The 18954-nt window shown below is 25.5% G+C and overlaps 1 protein-coding gene across 1 annotated transcript in view; it reads right to left on the reverse strand.

Moving 5' to 3' along the window:
- The window catches only part of LOC129967124 (receptor-type tyrosine-protein phosphatase N2-like), a 595790-nt gene that overhangs the window by 39162 nt on the left and 537674 nt on the right, over positions 1-18954 (reverse strand). Inside the window, exons 17-21 of the mRNA XM_056081809.1 lie at positions 9110-9164; positions 7836-7983; positions 3116-3189; positions 1278-1355; positions 1077-1196 (exon numbers count right to left, since the gene is read on the reverse strand). Coding sequence (XP_055937784.1) covers positions 1077-1196; positions 1278-1355; positions 3116-3189; positions 7836-7983; positions 9110-9164 — 475 coding nt within the window. The remainder of the gene's footprint in view (positions 1-1076; positions 1197-1277; positions 1356-3115; positions 3190-7835; positions 7984-9109; positions 9165-18954) is intronic.

Here is an 18954-nt window from a genome sequence, read left to right on the forward strand (position 1 = left end):
ATATTATTATCCATTATTAATTTTTAAAAATTAGAAGTTCAATAAAAAAATTAAAGAACCTGCTATTTGTTTGTATGTCAACTGTTATCGAAATATAATCTTATTAAATACAATAATGCCATATTATATATTAAGCCTGGTAATTTACAAATCGACGGTACATTGTATATCTGGCTGTCGATAGAACAATGATAAATTCAGTTGAAAATATTTTTTTCAAATCATCTTTTGCTATATGGAGCAATATATAACGATAAATCCTATCATTTTTCGTTCCTTCTTTTCGCTTCTTTCTTCTTAAGACAGAATATGGAATACATTATACAGTGAAAATTAAAATAATTGGCAAATTCACATTATAATGTGTGTAAAGTTTTTTTTTTTAAAAAAAAGAAACTTTTATTGCATTTTTCGTTGAAAACACAGTACAGAAATAAGATTCCCGCATCATTTAAGGGTTTTAAATTGTTGTTCACTAAAGACGAAAATTAGGAATGCAATTAACATTTTTAAATAATTTTTAGAATAAATCAGAATAAATACAAAATACTGAAGATATTTTAAAATTATGTGAATAGAAAATTTAGGGGGGGGGAGGGCAGAGAAAGAATTTGACACGCTAAGAAATTTAAATTAAAGACGTGCGAATTAGCCAAGCTTCACGATATCTATTACCACTAGATATCATACGATAATTTCAGGATATTGTTTGATATTCTGAATGCTCGACAATATCGTAAATATTGTTTGGCATTTTGTACTTTTAAGTATATATTTAACTATTATTTCAATTGTGGGCTCGTTGAGCAAGGGAATTATTTAACATTACTAATTAAAGGACACATCCTATTCAGGACATTTACTGTCATTCTAATCCCCATAATATTTTAGGACATCTGGGACAATGGAGTGTTTTTTAACGATTTTTACCATTTTAATTATTTAATATTTTCATTTAACTGCAGATTTAAAATTTAAAAAATCAGTAATTCAATTAGTAAGACTCGTCATTGTATGTGAAGTGGTTACTCATCGAAAATTATCTAGAAAATTCTTTAAGTAAAAATATTGCTTACCTCATAAATGTGGTACACTTCGCTTCCTTCTTCAGGCCAATAACGATGACACATGGCTACTCCGTTTTCCATAAGTCGACTGAGCATTACAATAACAACACTGCCTTGCTCCCATATCATCTGCAATAAATAACGTGTAATTTAAAAAGGGGTAATTTTAGAGGTACTAACAATGTGGGATAGATTTTCACGAATACATACCTGCCAGAAATCGGCGGCCGTTTGAGGCAATGGGCCTTGAGTTGCAATGTAGGCAGGGTTCCGAGGATCATGGTCCGTCTATTAAAGAAGATCATGCAGATTATAAATTATGTTTAAAGTAAAATCTAAATTTAAATTAATTAAAAGTGTTTGAAATACAGTGATGCTGAAAGTAAATTCAGGACATTGGAGTTTTTTTTTCCTTGTGCCCATTTCTTGTCCCCAATCAATAAAATGATGCTCCAACACCATAAACTATGATGCAGTTAATATCTCTTATTCCAAACATGGCAAAATTACATTATTTTCAGCAGAAATTTTCTCTCAACTGAATTATATAATGTTATGTCTATGAAAAAAAATGGTATGTTTTTATTGACCACTTCTATATGTAAAATTAATTTCCAGCATTAGAGTTTATGTTTGTTATATCATTTTCAATTGCTAAATCAAAATAATGTTATTTTATTTGATCAAACAGAATTTTCAAGATTTACTGAGAAAAGGTCAAACGAACGTATGACTTGCTTTTAAAATAGACATAATTAACTTATCTATAATAATTATTAATAGTACAATTATGAAATGCTTATGCTATTATACGTTATTTATTAATGAATTTTAAATTCGCTAAAAGTTTTAAATTCATTGTTTTTTGGAAATTACCATAATTTTCCATATACTTCTTGTCATAACATATATTTTTATGAAATTAATGTAAAGACTTGTTTTAAAAATTCTCGAAAATTAAAATTTGAGTTCCACCACATTAAATTGTTTAAAACCTTTATATTTGATATCATGTAACAAAAGCATGCATTTAATTATGTAGCGCTAAAGAGCTACTACGTACTTAAAGTTTAACAAAACTAAAAATTTGAACTAATTTCTTTTTGCAATGAGCAAATTAAGGGGACAGTGGACACTATTGACATTTTTGCGAATTATCCACTTAGGAATATGACATTTTTTGCATATGTATTAAAATATAAAAACGTCAAATTTCTTTAAAAAACATCTTGAAATGAAATATATTATTAAAAAAATGTTAAAAATATATAAATTTTAGAAATTTTAAAATATTCAAGATGATTTGATTTTTAATTTTTTCTATTATTTTTTTTTCTTATTTCAAATACAAATTCATTTGGAAAGAAGTTATGAATAATTTTGCAATTCCTATTAAATGCTAACTTTTTTAGAAATATTTTTATGCACACTTACTGAATTTTCTTTGCAATTTTATGTCTTTCTGAACTACAATCAATTTTTAACTATGCAAAAAAACCCCTCGAAACATAAAATGTATACCCTATTTTCTTTTAATGTTCGACCGAAATCTTTATTATCTACTTAATTTCTTCAAAAGTTAGGACACCTGGAACATTTTAAAGATATTTAAATCTAATTACAATATCATTTTGAGAAAAGTCATTAAGATGAACTTTCTTTCCTCTAAACACTTCAAATATTTATTTCATTGAACAAGGCATTTTATAACAGTGCTTTATTTGAATATAAATATATATGTTGGTGGTAAAAAGATAAAAATAAAGTAGCGCATTTTCGTCCATTTTTGCTTTTATCAAGGTCCACTGCCCTCTTAGTTTTCACTGCAGAAAATCATTAAAAAATTTAAAGTGCATAAACCACTAACAAATAATTTTCATTAATTATTCAGGGAAGAAAAAAAGAATTGTTAATTTATATAGAAATGCAATAAAATTCCAGAAGTATATTGTGCTTTTATTTATTCTGTCGTTGAGTTTTGACCCTAAAATATTATTTTTGTATATATACTATACAATAAGTTTCATAGAATAAATGTGTATACTTACAATGCTACTGGCATTGATGTAATCAGATCCGGAGACATTCGTTAATTCATTCAAAATGACACGTGAGTGGTCATCTAAAAATAGAATATTTCTTTACAATTATCTTATATTAAGTATCTTAGTTTTAAAATAAATTAATAAAAGTAACGATTAAATTTCCTGCTGATTATTAATTAACAAGGTGTATATTTTTTTCAAAAGTACTTCGTCTATTTCAATTACCAATAAAGTGTTTTGAATTATGTAATACTATTATTTGCTTCATTATTGTTTTGTATATGACACACCTATATACACTATCGTTTGTTTGTCCTATGATGGAACAATTTCAGCTAAATTCGTAACTATTGCACAGAAGTGTTAGTATATTTTATGGATAACTGTAAGAACAATACAATTATCTTGAAAGAACAACAGTTAATTAAAGCGCATTATATTTTTCATATGCAGATGTTAAACAAATTTGTGTTTTATTATTAAATTGTTCTGAAATTGAGAGTATATCCTCACATTTTTATGCATTTAAAACCTTCAAGATCATTATTGTTTTATATATAAACACACACATATACATTATCATTTGTTTGTCTTATGATGGAGCAATTTAAACTAAATTTGTAATTATTTCACAAAAGTGTTATTATAAGTGTATTATAAAAGTGTTACAAGTGTTATTTTATGGATTATTGTAAAAACAATAAATTAATCTTGAAGGAACATTTACTTAAAGCGCATTAAATTAAAACCTTAAAGATTATTTATATATATATATATATATTATGATGGAGGAATTTAAGCTAAATTTGTAACTATTTCATAAAAGTGTTTTTATATTTTATGGATAATAGTAATAACAAAAGAGTGGATATTAAATGAACAGTTAATTAAAATGCATTAAATTTTTCATATGCACATGTAAAACACATTAGTGCTTTATTATTAAATTGTTCTGAAATTTAGAGCGTGTCCTCACATTTTTTTCGTGCATTTAAAACTTTAAAAATTATATAATCTGTTGTTCGTTTTCAATAAACAATGAAAGATAGAATTTACTTTAAACATGAGGTTTATAGATTTTTCATGTTCACAAAGTTAATGACTAAAATTATTTTTTGAAAAAAGAAACAATGCTTTTCTTTGAAAAAGGATTTAATTTTGGATCCAAAAGCTCATAAGACTGAAGTTGTTACAAAAAGTTAATTACTCTCGCATTAATAGTTTTAAATTCCACAAAATTAATAAATAACAAAAAAGCATCCCAAAGGAGGTAATGTTTCATGGAAAGTATTCCTTCTCAAAAGCTAGTCAAGAGAAAAGTTTCAGTTTTTTTTTTCTTAGCAGTCGAAGATTTAAAATCAATATAGTAACATTACTTATAATAACACTAAAATAAATGGGCTCTTGTGTTAACTGAGGAAAAATCTTCAATGCAAATGGGCCGTTCTTGAAGCAGCAACATTTAATTAATTTGATATTCGAGACACTAACCAATTTACCGCCTCTTACCTTACGAAGAACTTTACTGTAAAGGAAAAGAGGATTACAAAGACCGAAAGAAATAAGATTAAAATGCAAAAATAGAGTTCAGGGAGTCAACAACAAAAAAAAATCACCACCTTTTCAATGAAGACAATAAAAGGAAAGAAAAAAGTGGCAGAAGCTCAATATGATAGAATAAATTTCTTTAGAATAAAGGGAAATCCAATTTTTTAAACTCAGCTTAAACTTGCTGATAGTAAAACAAGCCTTGTAGAAAATTTGAAAACTTTCTAAAACACATTTGTGGTTGTAGATGAATTCATTTTACGAATTAAAAAAAAATGAATGGGTGAAATAAAGCAATACAAGTGAAAATAAATGAATGTTGAAAGAAAACATTTCATTTTTTTTATTAATAAATATCAATAATATAAGAAATCCCAAAAGAATATTCTTAAAGACATGATTTTGTAATAGGACTAAATGATGAAGATATATGATTTTTATCAATGTTCTTTGGAGGATAAATTCCATAAAAGGAGATGTAAGTAAACGATAGTAATTCTCTAGTTTTAAATAAAAAAAGTAAAAAAGGAACAAATGAAAGAAATGATACTATTTGCATCAGAAGTAATTCAGCTAATAAAAGCATTTGTTGTGCAGTTTTCAATAATTTTCACATCGATGAAGGAAAAAAATATTGCACATTTTGAAATAGCCCATTTTATATCGGTAATGTCCAGAAGATTCAGAGACAGGCCTGAAAAGATCTTCTGATATTAACTACATACTTTTTTTTATGAAAAAAATATTTTTTTTAAATAATTTTTTGCTATTACTTAAAATTAATTACTTAGCCTTAATCATTCGTTAGTTCATGAGCTCATTAATAAATAATTATTAATTTCAATCTAGAAAAATGCTAAAACTTAAATCCTAGGAAATGATTTTTAATATTTCGATTAATATATTATTATCTTCATTTAATACACAAACTGACTTTCAAAAGAATACGAAGTCCTTTATGTATAGATTCTTGATGAAGTTAAAAAATTAATTGGTGACATTTCTTTAAAAAAATATAGATCTTTTAAAAAATTATTTTATCACATATTAAAAAAAAACTAATAGGTTAGAAATAAAATATAATGAAAACATCAAATTCAATGAAATAATTCTTTATCAAGCAAATCTTTCTTTTTTCAAGTATCGAATTAAATATCTGTGGCTTAAACTTTATAAAATATGTTATTGAAAAAAGAAGTTAATGAATGTTTTTATAAAATCTAATTAAGAGAATGATTAATATCTAACTAAAATGTTTTTCATTCGAATCTACTCCGTATTAATATTTTTGAAAATTAATTAATGTAGAAAAATTGAAAAAAAATATTATGCAGGATTTATTTATTTTAAATGAATTACGAAGTTTTTATAATAATTAGCTTTATTTTGAAAATTTAATGCCAGCAGATGAAATTATTTTAGTTAAAAAGCAAATAAAATTGCAAACAAATTACTTTGAATTCCATATTAATGAGGGAAAAAAATATCTTAATAATTTAAAAGGTGAAACCGCAAGTTTGTTCCTCACTATCTGTTAGAAATTTCATCAATGAATATTGTAGATAATTGAAAGATCATAATAATTCAAATAAACAAGCGAGGAGGTTGCGAACTATTCAAATAAATGATGTTGGATGAAAAAATGTTTTCTACCTCCAATGTTTAAAACTATTACAATTCCTCTTAGTTAAAGATTTCTTAACATTGAATTCGTACATTTAGTTAAATTAATATTTAATAATTAACAAAAAAATAATGACATCAATTTGCTTGCATTCGTTCATTTATAGAGAAAAAAATTTCAGAGTGTCGAATATCAATGTTGTAAGTACTAGAAAATTATCTTATTTGAATTTTTAGGAATTAGAATTTGAATCAGAATATTTAAATTAGTTTTGGGTATTAATTTATTTCAATATTATAGATTTATAAATTCGATAAAATTGCATTTAATGCATTACAGTTAATTAAGGGATACATTATAGGGTAAATTACGTTAAGTTAAGGGATTGGAATCCTCCCAAAGTTTTGGTTATGTAATATTTAAAGAGATGATAAATATGATTGGATTGTGAACATTATTTTATTTATAAGAAATGTTGATTTCTACTGCTTATATTAACTCAATATCTGTATAAGTCTTGAATTCAAAATATGCAAAGCTGCAACTTATAAAATATTATTTCAGATACAATCATAGTTTTCTCTTGTATTTTTTATGCTATTTTATAGGATAAAAGTATAACACAGAGTAGTAAGCATATATTTAATAGTGAAAAATGTAAATATAGGAGGAGTTAAAAAATTAGAAATAATTTTATAACTTTTTGCAAAATTGTTATCCGTCATATTTTGTTCTTTTTATATTTGAATTAGATATTTAAACAAAGATTAATATAAAAAGTAGAAATTATCATTTAATGCAAATCATTTATCAATTCAAATGATTTAATTTTTTTAAACTGCAGGAGATCTCTTAAAATATTTGATTTATCAAATTATAGAATAAGGCTAATCTATTTTTCCGGCAATATTTTTAATACCTTATTGGTTACAATGGTATTGAAGGCTTATGTAAAAAGCAAGTAATTTCGAAAATTTCGAAGTAGAAATATATGGAATATAATTGATACCCTGAAAACATTTATTTGCGGATATATTAAGGAAAAATTCCCATTGTTGAGAAACTTTGTACTAATAATATCTCATTTCAAAAGTTAAAACTAAATTCATTATTTACTATTCTTTGCTGATTTCTGTTAAATAAATTTACCATGAATTTTTTTAAAGAAAAAGTTATATGCAGCAGAAAAAACATTTAGTTAACTTGAAAAATATCTTGATGTTAATTTGAGAAGATAACTTATTCTTTCGAAATTATAAAACTGATTACTTTTCTAATAGTATTTCAGAAAAATAATTAATATCAGCTAAGTATAATAACTATGGTTATAATTATTAATTAAAATGAAACTCTGCAAAATACTATAAATTATGAATTATCATATCTCTGAAAATATTGCAATTATAGGAACAGACGATTTCTGAAATATTTGTTCAATTTTATTTATGACAAACGTACTAAGGATTTTATGCGTATCTATTAAATTAATTATTTTTTATTATTTTCATTAATATTATTTTTCTTTATTATATGTTGAAAATGAATACTCACAAGGGAGAACGTCGGTGTATCGGTTTTTCTTGATGTTCTGTGGTTGTGTGGCTGCAGTTGTTGCACAGAGCTCCGCCTCATAGGCGCAAAGTGCTTCCCACTCACGATCCAATCGATCTTTGTTTTTCAAATGATCTTCCATGTAGGACTACAAATCATAAAGTACAAATAAACATGGCATTTAAATAAACAAAGCTAACCTCGCATATACGAGACGAAATAAGAAATAAGTGATACTATTTCTGAAGAATGACAATAAAGTCAAAGACAAACAAAACATAACTGAATCAAGTATTCAAACTCTTCTCAAGTTTCAACTCCGTTTGTCATCGCACTTGAAAATCACTACTATAATTGTATCTCAATTTGAATTATATATATCCATTTTTAATCAAAGTAATATATTAATTTATAATCAAGAGTTCTGAAATAATTACATTTTTCTATTGCCATCGAGAACCAATACATTTATAAAATTTCAGAACTCTAGTATATAGAGGAAGTACGTAGAATATCCCCCATCCCTTAAAAACATGAAACAAACAGTTTTAAATTAGAGTAAATGATAGAATTAGAAAAATAAATGATATAAACTGGAAATAAAATACTATACTAAGTCCTTAAAGCTAAATTTTTATGTTTTTAATACGAAATTTCAAAGGCCTTTTTCATAATTAAAAACGAGCTTAAACTTTAAAAAGAATTAAATTTAGTTTCAAGCATATAAAAATAACTGTGTATGTTTACTTGTGAAAAAAGTATTCAACTCCATATCACCCTTATACGAAAGGTGAAATTTCGAATTTGAATACTTGAAACGATGCTTCCCTATTATAAATTATTTTAAGCATTTCATGAATGTATATCCCCTTTAAATGTTGTATCATGTTAGTAAAATGAATCTTCATTTTTTTCTTACTGTAAAACTATTTACCTACCATTATAGAAGTAATAGCACTAGAATCGACTTTGAACTTTAGTGAAAATTTAAAATCCAAAGAATAAAATGGCTTAGGCATTTTTTTCATACATTCAGTAACAACATGAAATGCTTACTTTCGCGTAGGATATTTGAAAGGGACTATTATTCAGTTTCTAATAAATAAAACATAATATCATACTAAAGTTTTATTAGGGTATTATAAACAAAAAAAAATATTTTCTATGAAATACACAGTATTAAAAGAAAAAGTAGACTATTTCTTTGTCATACCTTTTTATTTAAAAAAGATTTTATATTGAATTCTGTAGATATGAAAATTAAAAGTAATTACCAAGATCATATGCCCGGTTGATATATCCATATTTGAGGTAACTGGTTCTTCGTTCCTAAAAAAGAATCAAGCAATTATCCTTTTATATTTAAACTGTCATATCTGACACCGATAATTACATTTTTCACTATTAACAACTTATTGCACAAATTTAAAATGAATATAATTATATCTTATTGTTATTTATGAACTATTATTGTAATGTTTCTAATTTAAAAAAATAAAAATATATATATAACAAGAGCTATGTCCAAGTGTAACAATAAATTATTATAAATAACATTAGCAATTACTTTTATTTTCAATAAACTGTAAATTAAGAACTTTTTCAATGCATTTCCAAAAACAAAATAGAATCATGATGAATTATTATCATGTTTTAGATATTTTTGTGTTAAAAAGTTTCTCTTTTTGTACCCATGCAAAACCAAGCAAAATGCTTTCAAATATTGTCTATGGATTGGAAAGTTTAAAAAAGAAATAATTTTTAAATATTTGCTCGACATTATTATTATTTCATTTAATTATAGAAATACAAGAATATGATAAATGAATTTACAAAATTATTATTCAGAATCATAGAAATCTTGCATATTTGAATCATAATTTATAAAATAAGTTCCTCAAATTTCATTAATTTTATTTTTAAACCAAAACATTCATTTCTATTTTTCTATAAAATTAAATATACATGTTATTGTAGATATATGCTTGAGATAGCATTATCTACCCTTTATAATAAAGAAAAAATCAAAATACAAGTGGGTTCAGTTATTTCAGTAGCACTAGAACATAAGAGCTTCTGGGTGAATATCAAAACAAAAATACATCGCTTCAAATGGAATAAAAAAAGCAGAAGAGTTGAAAACGTGCTTTGAATTTAAATTCTGAGATACATGCTTTTAAAATGTTTTGGAGATTGATCTTAGAATTAATGTGGCTGTTTCTGGTAAATGTTTCAGACATCCCAAGCATACACAAATCTGGGATTTGAAAAGAGAGGAGACTTCCAATCAGAATTAAGTCCTCTTTCAATACCTGACAAGAAAGACATATAGTACTATTTTCTAGGACTCTAATGCTACTATTTTCTAGGGCTTCGAAGTGTACAGACAGGAATGTGTCAGTCCTATTTGGAGTCCGTTGAACCTGTAGGAAGGATTAAAACGATCCTCTAAGCTGTTTTACATGACAGGGATTAAGTGAGCTTCACGTTCTCCAAATCTTAATGGTCTAATGAGGTTGTCAAATGAACCAACAAGCATTGCATTAACGGACCATGTGAAACATCTTGCTTTTCGGAAATAAAATCCTGGGATCTTAGATTTCAGAAGATATATTTGCTAAAAATATAAGCATTCATTTTCACTTTCTGGCATCTTCTATTCTCTAACTGTGTATATATATAAAGTTTAATTTCAAAATAATTTGTTATTTGGAAACTATGTACATATATTTAGTACTCACGTTTAAAAATAATTTTCCTAATATATATATATGAAGTTTTAATTTTGAAAAAAATTAATTCATTTATTTACATATATAGAAGCCATTAGATTGTTGGATATAAAAAACAGTCTGTTGTAAATTTAATAGTAATTGCTTCTAAGCTACATGAATTGATCTCATCTCAAAATACAGTGTCTGATAATTTTAATTTTATCGATTTTGATACTAAATATTTTTAAAAAATTAGTACTTGGCTGTGAATTGATTTGTAAAACACTTTGACAACAAATGGTATATCAACTTTTTCAGAAAATAAAGAGAAATAGTGTTTAGAAATTATTCCTTGTCAGAATAATGTGAAATAATATTTTATTCAAGAAAATTCGAATTTTATTTTATGCAAATATTACATTTAATTTATATTTTTAATCTGATTATGAATTGCTATTTCATATCAACTTCATGGATAGTAAAATAAAATTATGTAATACTAGACGGCATTCAGCAATATTCATTGTTTAGAAGTGTTTTTAATTAAATTTTTTCTTATGAAGAAAAATTTGTATTTGGAGATTCAAATTTTAGTCTTAAGAATATGTATTTCTGATGAATATTAAAAAACCCCGTCTAAACCGTTTTTTATTTTTAGTAAAAAGAAACTGTATTTAGAAATGATTACTTGGTAGAATAATGCAACATTATATTTTATTTAAGAAAATGCGATTTAAAAAATAGAAACATTAAATTTGATTCCTATATTTAATATGATTAGGGATTGCTATTTCGTATCAACTTCACAGATAGTAAAATAAAATTATGTAATACTAAATACAATTCAATAATATGCATTAATTAGAGATTTTATTAATTAAGTTTTTCTTATTATAGAAAATTAGCAATCTAAGGTTTAAATTTGAGTCTTAAAAATTTATATGTTTCATGAGTATTAATCGCCCCCCCCCGAAAAATCAATTTTTATAATAGTATATCCAAATGGAATCAAACGAATACTTTTGATAGTAAAAACCTCTGACATCAACATATAACTTTGAAACTAAATTGAATTCTTGAATTCTTGATTATTTGTGAAAATTAATAACTTTTATAATAATACAACGTAATATTCACCTAACATTGATGCTCAGTAGAGATGCTACTATTTCCATTTATGTAAATGTAATGATAAAACTGTCCATTTAACACTTACACGCGCTCAATATTATTTAAATTTCGTGCCATAAATAGATCCATTTCAAAAGCATTTAAAGCTGCACTGGGGAAATTCCCTCCCAAGCCATACTCATCTCCGACGCTTTTTCTTAAGCACTATCCGTTTGAAGACACAGCAACTTTGTGAATAAAACATTGCGTGGGATATTGAAGACAGCACTTTCTTTCTTCGAGTGGCTACAGATAGCACTTTAGACAGCTGATTCTGTAGGAAACGCACCGCAGCAAGACGGATGCTGTACCGAAGTAACATCAACGTCCCACTCGCGAGTTCTCGCAATAGACAATACCCTGAATAATGCACGGACTGGGAGACAGAATGCATTACACGGTCTCCATGACTACCATGCGAGGATAGTGAATAGTTACCCCTTGGAAGTAATTCATCTTTTAAGAAAACCTACACTTGTGCTGGTGTTGAGGAAAATGTGTTTTCACCGTCAGGAGTTCTTCTAATACGTGCTTCTATTCTCTGCTGAGAAATGCGGCTATCCATTTTTATTAACTAAATGCGGATTTGCTTTTGAAGTAGTGGAGATTCGGCACTTTGGTTTTTATTCAATAAAATTTTTTGAAAATGGTATTTTAAGCAAGTTATAACTGTTATGTGAAATTGAGATTATACTCCATTAATGAACGGTGATATTACTTAAATATAATCTTGCAAGAAATAAATTATTTTTTTATTGAATAATTTTTTATTCATTAAAAATTTTCAAAATAATATCTTAAGCATGTTAAAATTGTTATGTGAAATTGAGATTATACTCCGTAAATTAACGATTACATTCCTTGAATACAATCGTGCAAGGAATAAATTATGTCTTATTAAATAATTTTTTATTCATTAAAAATTTGCAAAATGATATCTTAAGCAAGTTAAAAGTGGGACTATATTCCATTATTGAAGGATTGTATTCCTTGAATATATAATCTTAGTTATGTATTTATGGTGAATTGCATGAATGGCAGTTAACAGATTTCTAAAAATTCATTTATCATTAAAACTGGACAGAAAAAATCTTTATATATATATATATATATATATATATATATATATATAGGGACAGTTGAATTATTCAGTGTATGAAGTTAGCATGGATTATGTATTTCGCATCATAAACATTGTTTAGCTATACTGTAAAAGTTAATAAAATACTATTTCAATTTTAAAATTTTAGTTATAAACCTCTTAACTTGCAAAAAAAAATGATAAAGAAGAAGAATTCCGCATTATCGTCTTCTGAAAATGCTTAAAGTTTCATATGAATCTAAATTAAGACCGTCTGTATCTGTACATTTTGGAAGGCAAGTGTGTTTTTTTAAAGAAATAAATATCTTTTTTGTATTTATTTATAACAAAAATGCTTTCCTGATATTAACTTTTCTGAAGCATTTTTTTTCATTGATTCTGTAAATTTAAAGCAAATATTTAATCAAATGAAGAATATAACTGAAAATCAGTGTTATTCCTGTTTCAGTTAGAAATTCTGGGAATTTGACATACCCGAATATAAAAAAATATTAGCTAGTGATATAGGATAGTACTTGGAATTTCGGATATTAAATTAACTCTATTTTCGGAAACACTTAAAGTATTACAATAAGTTTTTTTAATTAATTACACAAATATTAAAATTGATTAAAATTTTAAAATAAGATTTGAAAGAAATTAAATTTGGGAAGATTCAACTGATGATAACTGAAATACTGTAAAAGTTGGGGAAAACATCATTTTCCATTTTCCTTGTTTCTATTATAACGTTTAGGGTAAAATCTCTGTTTCTGTACAATGTAGGTAAATTCTAATTGTTTTTCACTGCTGATTTCTGTTTTTTGATTAATTTTATTCTAAGTTTTAAAATAAATTAAGAAACATTTTTTTCGTATGACAATAAAGATTTTATTGAAATAAAAGAGCTAAATTTACATTTTTGTCTCATTAATAAATTTTTTTAAAGGATATAGAAAAAAAATGAGAACGACATATTTCGAATTTAAATGATAACGCATTAAATTATTTCTTTACTTTTTGATAAATAATTGAGCTATGATATTTAAAGCAAATATATTTATATATACAAGTTAGAAAGGGAATTTCATTATTGGGGAACTAGATATTTTAATTTTAATTTCTGTTTTAAATATTTACTTTCATTTTTTTAATTACAAATAATTTATTATTTAATTTAATAAGTTCCTACCCCATTTTCAGTGATAAACATAAATTCCATTCATTTCTCCGAAATAATAAAAAAAATGACAATAATATTAAAAAAAATTGATGTAATATTTTATAAAAATCTTTGATTATTATAATTAGAATCAGGAATAGAAGTAAAAACATAGATACAAAATATTTATTTGATAAATAAAATCAGAATTATTCAAAGATTACATATTCAAATCTAAATGATATTACGTCCATAAAAGAATAGAAAAATATTTTTATTTAAAACTAATAATTCTCGTAGATGTTGTTTTCCAGTTTGAGGACGCTATTTAATTTTTTTACTTGATTATTATTTCATTTTAAATGAGGTTATTATTCTTTATTCTATTATGTAAACTTTTATGCGAATGTACAATTTTAAATCCAACATGAAAACAAAAGTAAGACCCTTTCAACAAAAATGCTCAAAAAATTTATTTCATTCTTCAGAAATTTTATTTTGGAAAAGACAAAGAAAAAGAGGAAATGATAATAAACAAAACAATTTTGAAACATGTAAACAAAACTGTGCAAAATAAAAAGGAAAAGAAAAGAAATTTGGCAACAGTTTTCGAAACACGCATAACCGCTTACAAAGCAGTTGCTTCTAATGCAAGTCAGGGGGACATCTTCAAAGAGCTGAAAGTTCTGTCGCATGCCGTGTAACGAAAGGGCTGCACCGCGTATTAATCTCCATTACTGGAGCTGCGGTGTTTTGGGGCTGCAGTAATTCCATTAGCAACGATGAAAATGTTCATAAATTAATAAGTTTGAGGTCTGGTCGGAGTCTCGACTTATTGGAACGTAATTCCCTGACCAGCCATGGCTCTTAAGAGGGAGGGCTTTAAGACTACGCTTGGGGGATTTGGGCCCGAACGGGAGAAACGAAGTTTCATGTCCAAAAGGGCCTTTTGCTTGCGTGTTTGCGGCTTGCTTATTATTAAGAACAAATGGATTATTATCAATTATCGGAATGTTGTTATAGACACGAGGCTGAATTTACGCACGTGTGTACAGCTTCGTTCAATTTGGTGTAAAAAGAAATATTTAAAATCGTTTATAAAAATTATTGTTTAAATTTCGGCATTTCTTATAAAGTAAAAGTTTCAGATGGTGTTTATTCACCTAAAGAGAGAGTCCCCTTAAGGTGCACGTACACACTTGAAGATTTTTTTAAAAATTTTAACTTTAAAAATCCAGTTTTTTCACAGTAGGTTATTAATATATGTTTAAATTCATTTCAATGAGGAAAAACCTTATTGCACTAATTATTAATTAATTAAATAATATTTAATGAGCTAATTAGCCTATTTTTTGAAACATGATATCTTAAATTCTAATTTGTATAGGCACACAATTCTAGTTGGAAATCATGCTTAATATTAGTTTTGATGTTGTCTGCCTCAAACAAGTTATGAAAATGTATATTTTTTTTAAACAATTTTTTCATCAACGATGAATAGAAAAAGCGAGATTTTTTCTCTCATTTTAACTTTTAAATAGCTATTAAAAATTTATTTCTATAAATATAACTTTGATTGAGGCACAAAACATCCACTATTTCATACAGATTATTTTGATATATAAATAGATGTATTTGGTTAATTTCTTGTTGAGTTATGATTGTTTGAATGAAGCAACATAGTGGGAAAATATCATTCTTCATAAAATGAGTTTTATAAACACCGTAACTAGGGTTTTTAATGAAAGCACCTCAAGAAAAACAATTATAACTCGAGAAATATTCCGAATATGGGCAACATTTTAGTATCGTTTGAAAGCTATAGGATCAGAAAACATTATTAAGCAATAAAACAATATTCGATATTTTGAATGATTTTCGAAGTTTCAAGTGTGTACATACACCTTAAAATTATTTTAAGATTTCATACAATATTTATGAAATTAGAAATATGTTATTATTTTTCTTTGTGACTGAGAAATATTTCAGCAATTAATGGGATCTTCTTTTGCGACTTTATATTTACATGGCAAGAAGCAACTGCATACGCCTTCACACATTTTACTACTCAATATCTCATTTCCCATTTCTTTCTTTTTAATATACTAAAATAAATATATTTTAAAGCCATTTTTAAAAATATATTTACTATAAGTGGAGTTTGTTGGCCCCAATTTAACTGATAAAACCAATAAATAATTAAATTAAGAAACGAAAACGCTTAAGTTCTATTAATACTATTGGATATTTGACTAGAAACTGTACATTCCTGAAAGGGGGAAATATCGGAAATATTATCTTCATATATGAAAAACCAAAGTAATTTATTCGAGATATTATATTAATCCTTTCACTTAATTGAGCCATCTGAGTCTTTCATGTGTGTATGTGTGTGTTGTTAATTATATGCCGTTTTGCTTTTTACAAATAACTAATGCTGAAATACCTTTTTGCTTAAAATAATATATTTTGAAAATATCTTATGAACGAATTTTCTTTTAAAAGAAGCCGTTTATTGAAAATAAATTATTTTGTTGAAAGTTATAATCTCATTCAAAACAAAAGAATGAATTCTATGTAGAAAATTTGAAAACAGAAGATTAATTTCAATTCTATTAAAAAACCCATTTAAGAATATATTTATAACTAATGAATATGAAAGTATATTAATACTTTTTATCTCCATGCAATTTTTTAATCCACTCCCTTTTATCCGGAACGTAATATTTTGCAGTAATTCAATTTAGGGACCTAGTATTATTTGAAACGGTAAACGATCACATCTATACCTTTCCATTTCGATGGCAGTAATCCTAATTCGTTTATCAAATATCAATTTAGAAATTATTATTTGAGTTTCAGAAAAGAATTATATGTTTTTAAAGAGTATTTTAAATAATCCACAGAATAGAAAATTCCATTTCATTTTTCCATTTCTATTTTATCTTTAAATTTCTATATCATTTGTTGATCCTAATGCTTTTAGTTGGCATTGAAGAGTAGCCCATTTGCGGCTTAGTATAGCCTACCGTATTAAACGTAGAATAAGTTTCGTAATGTAATGAAACAAGATGAAAGATGAAGTACAAAACCACTTTTGTCTTTTTAATGTAATTTTTACTTTCTCGTAATTTAAAAACATGAAAAGAGTAATTGGATACGTGTAATGTATCCATATTTAGAAAGACAGTTTAAACGTTAAAAGCTTTACTTTATCCTATAATGGGAAAACGAGTTTCAATTTAAAATATAAAACTCTATCTATAAGAAAAAACATTCTTATTTCATTTCACATATTTTTCTATATTGCTTTTAAGTTTTAAGTCTCAAACAAATTTCAGTCAATATTATCTTAAGAAGATTGGTTTATAAAATTTAGTTTCTGACTTACAAGGAAATAACAGGAAAGATTTTGTGCTCACTTCAAATTTAATGAAATATTAAAAAAGGGGAAAATATAAATACAGCAGTTGACTATTTTCATACCATATATTATTTTATATTTTCTCATCATTTCCTAAATGTGATCGAATTAATTTGATGATGCAAAGACTATATTTATTGAGAAAATAGTATTATTTATATGCTTGAATAAATTGTAACATTATTATTTCTCCACGTCCCATAAAAGAATTCATAAAGATTGCTTTTCGAATTTTAATCTTCTTGTTTAAGAAAGTTACTTTGAATAGTTTTAATTCAGTCAATAAATTTGCCTAATCATTTTCTACTAAATATTGTCATTAAATCCATAAATATGACCAAAAAATTCACTACATTTCTATCATTTATTTACTTCTAAATATTTTTGAGTAAATAAATATTGATAAAAAAGCCTATAGTCTTTAACTCTGAGCAGTTTTAATATTTTCACAATAAATTAATAGAATATGAATGTCTAGAAACATTTTCCAAAAAGATTGACGAATGCTTAACTTTTATGCAGAACTAAAACAGGCTATTACAATTCATTCGAATGCCTTATTATTATTTTTTTTTACTATGCTGGACTTAAATACAATTTTTATTTTTTTCTCTACGAAGATCTTCAAAATGATCCATATGATTCAGAATAATATAAGAGTTTACATGTACACAACAAATTTATAGTATAATATTCGGCTCTCATACACATATACACATAATTTCGTTTCAACGAATCACTATCTCTCTTGATAAAATTTAATATTAATAAACAATAGTTTTTGAAAACCTCAATTAATTCACATGCCACAGATTTAAGGAAAATTCATTTTCATTCATTTATTTGTTTGTCTAATTAAGTCCTAGGAGTTTTTCTTTCTAACATGATCCTAATCATTCCCTACTTATTTCTACTTCTACATAAAGTTTCGAGTGGAAATTACATTGAAAATATTTATTCGATTCATGAAAGTTAGATTAATTTTTTTTAAAAAGTACTTTGGTGATTTGTGGTTCTTTAGAGCACATGAGCTACAACAGGACTATATTGATAATAAAAAGTATAGCATGCAGGATAAAATGTATTATAATCCCTGTAATATCACTTTCTATATCATCTTTTCTACCTCTTTCACTAAATTGTGTTATTTGTGATATTAAATAGATAAAATCTGCATTTAAAATAAATACGTAGAATGAAATAAATAAATAAATTAACAAAAATATAGATGATTTGTGATAATAAATAGAAGTATATGAAATAAATTTTTATATATTAGCTTATTTATCGTAAGGACTTCAAAAGTAAATTTATTTGTCATATTAGTATAACACACAATTATTTACTCTTTGTCGAACTTCATCCATTCTGTGGTCACTGTAGAAATCTTTTGACAATTCGTCACAATTCATTAGAGTATATTGTTTTTTATTAGATTTCAAATAAAACATTTGAACTCTAATAATTATGATTTAAATATTTTTGGATGAAATTTATCGCCCTAATATTCCTTATACTTTAAATATATTGGTGCTGTAAGCGAAATTTAATTTTTAGCATCTTATTTC

This window comes from Argiope bruennichi, chromosome 4, assembly GCF_947563725.1.
Source record: "Argiope bruennichi chromosome 4, qqArgBrue1.1, whole genome shotgun sequence".
Classification (NCBI taxonomy): Eukaryota; Metazoa; Arthropoda; class Arachnida; order Araneae; family Araneidae; genus Argiope; species Argiope bruennichi.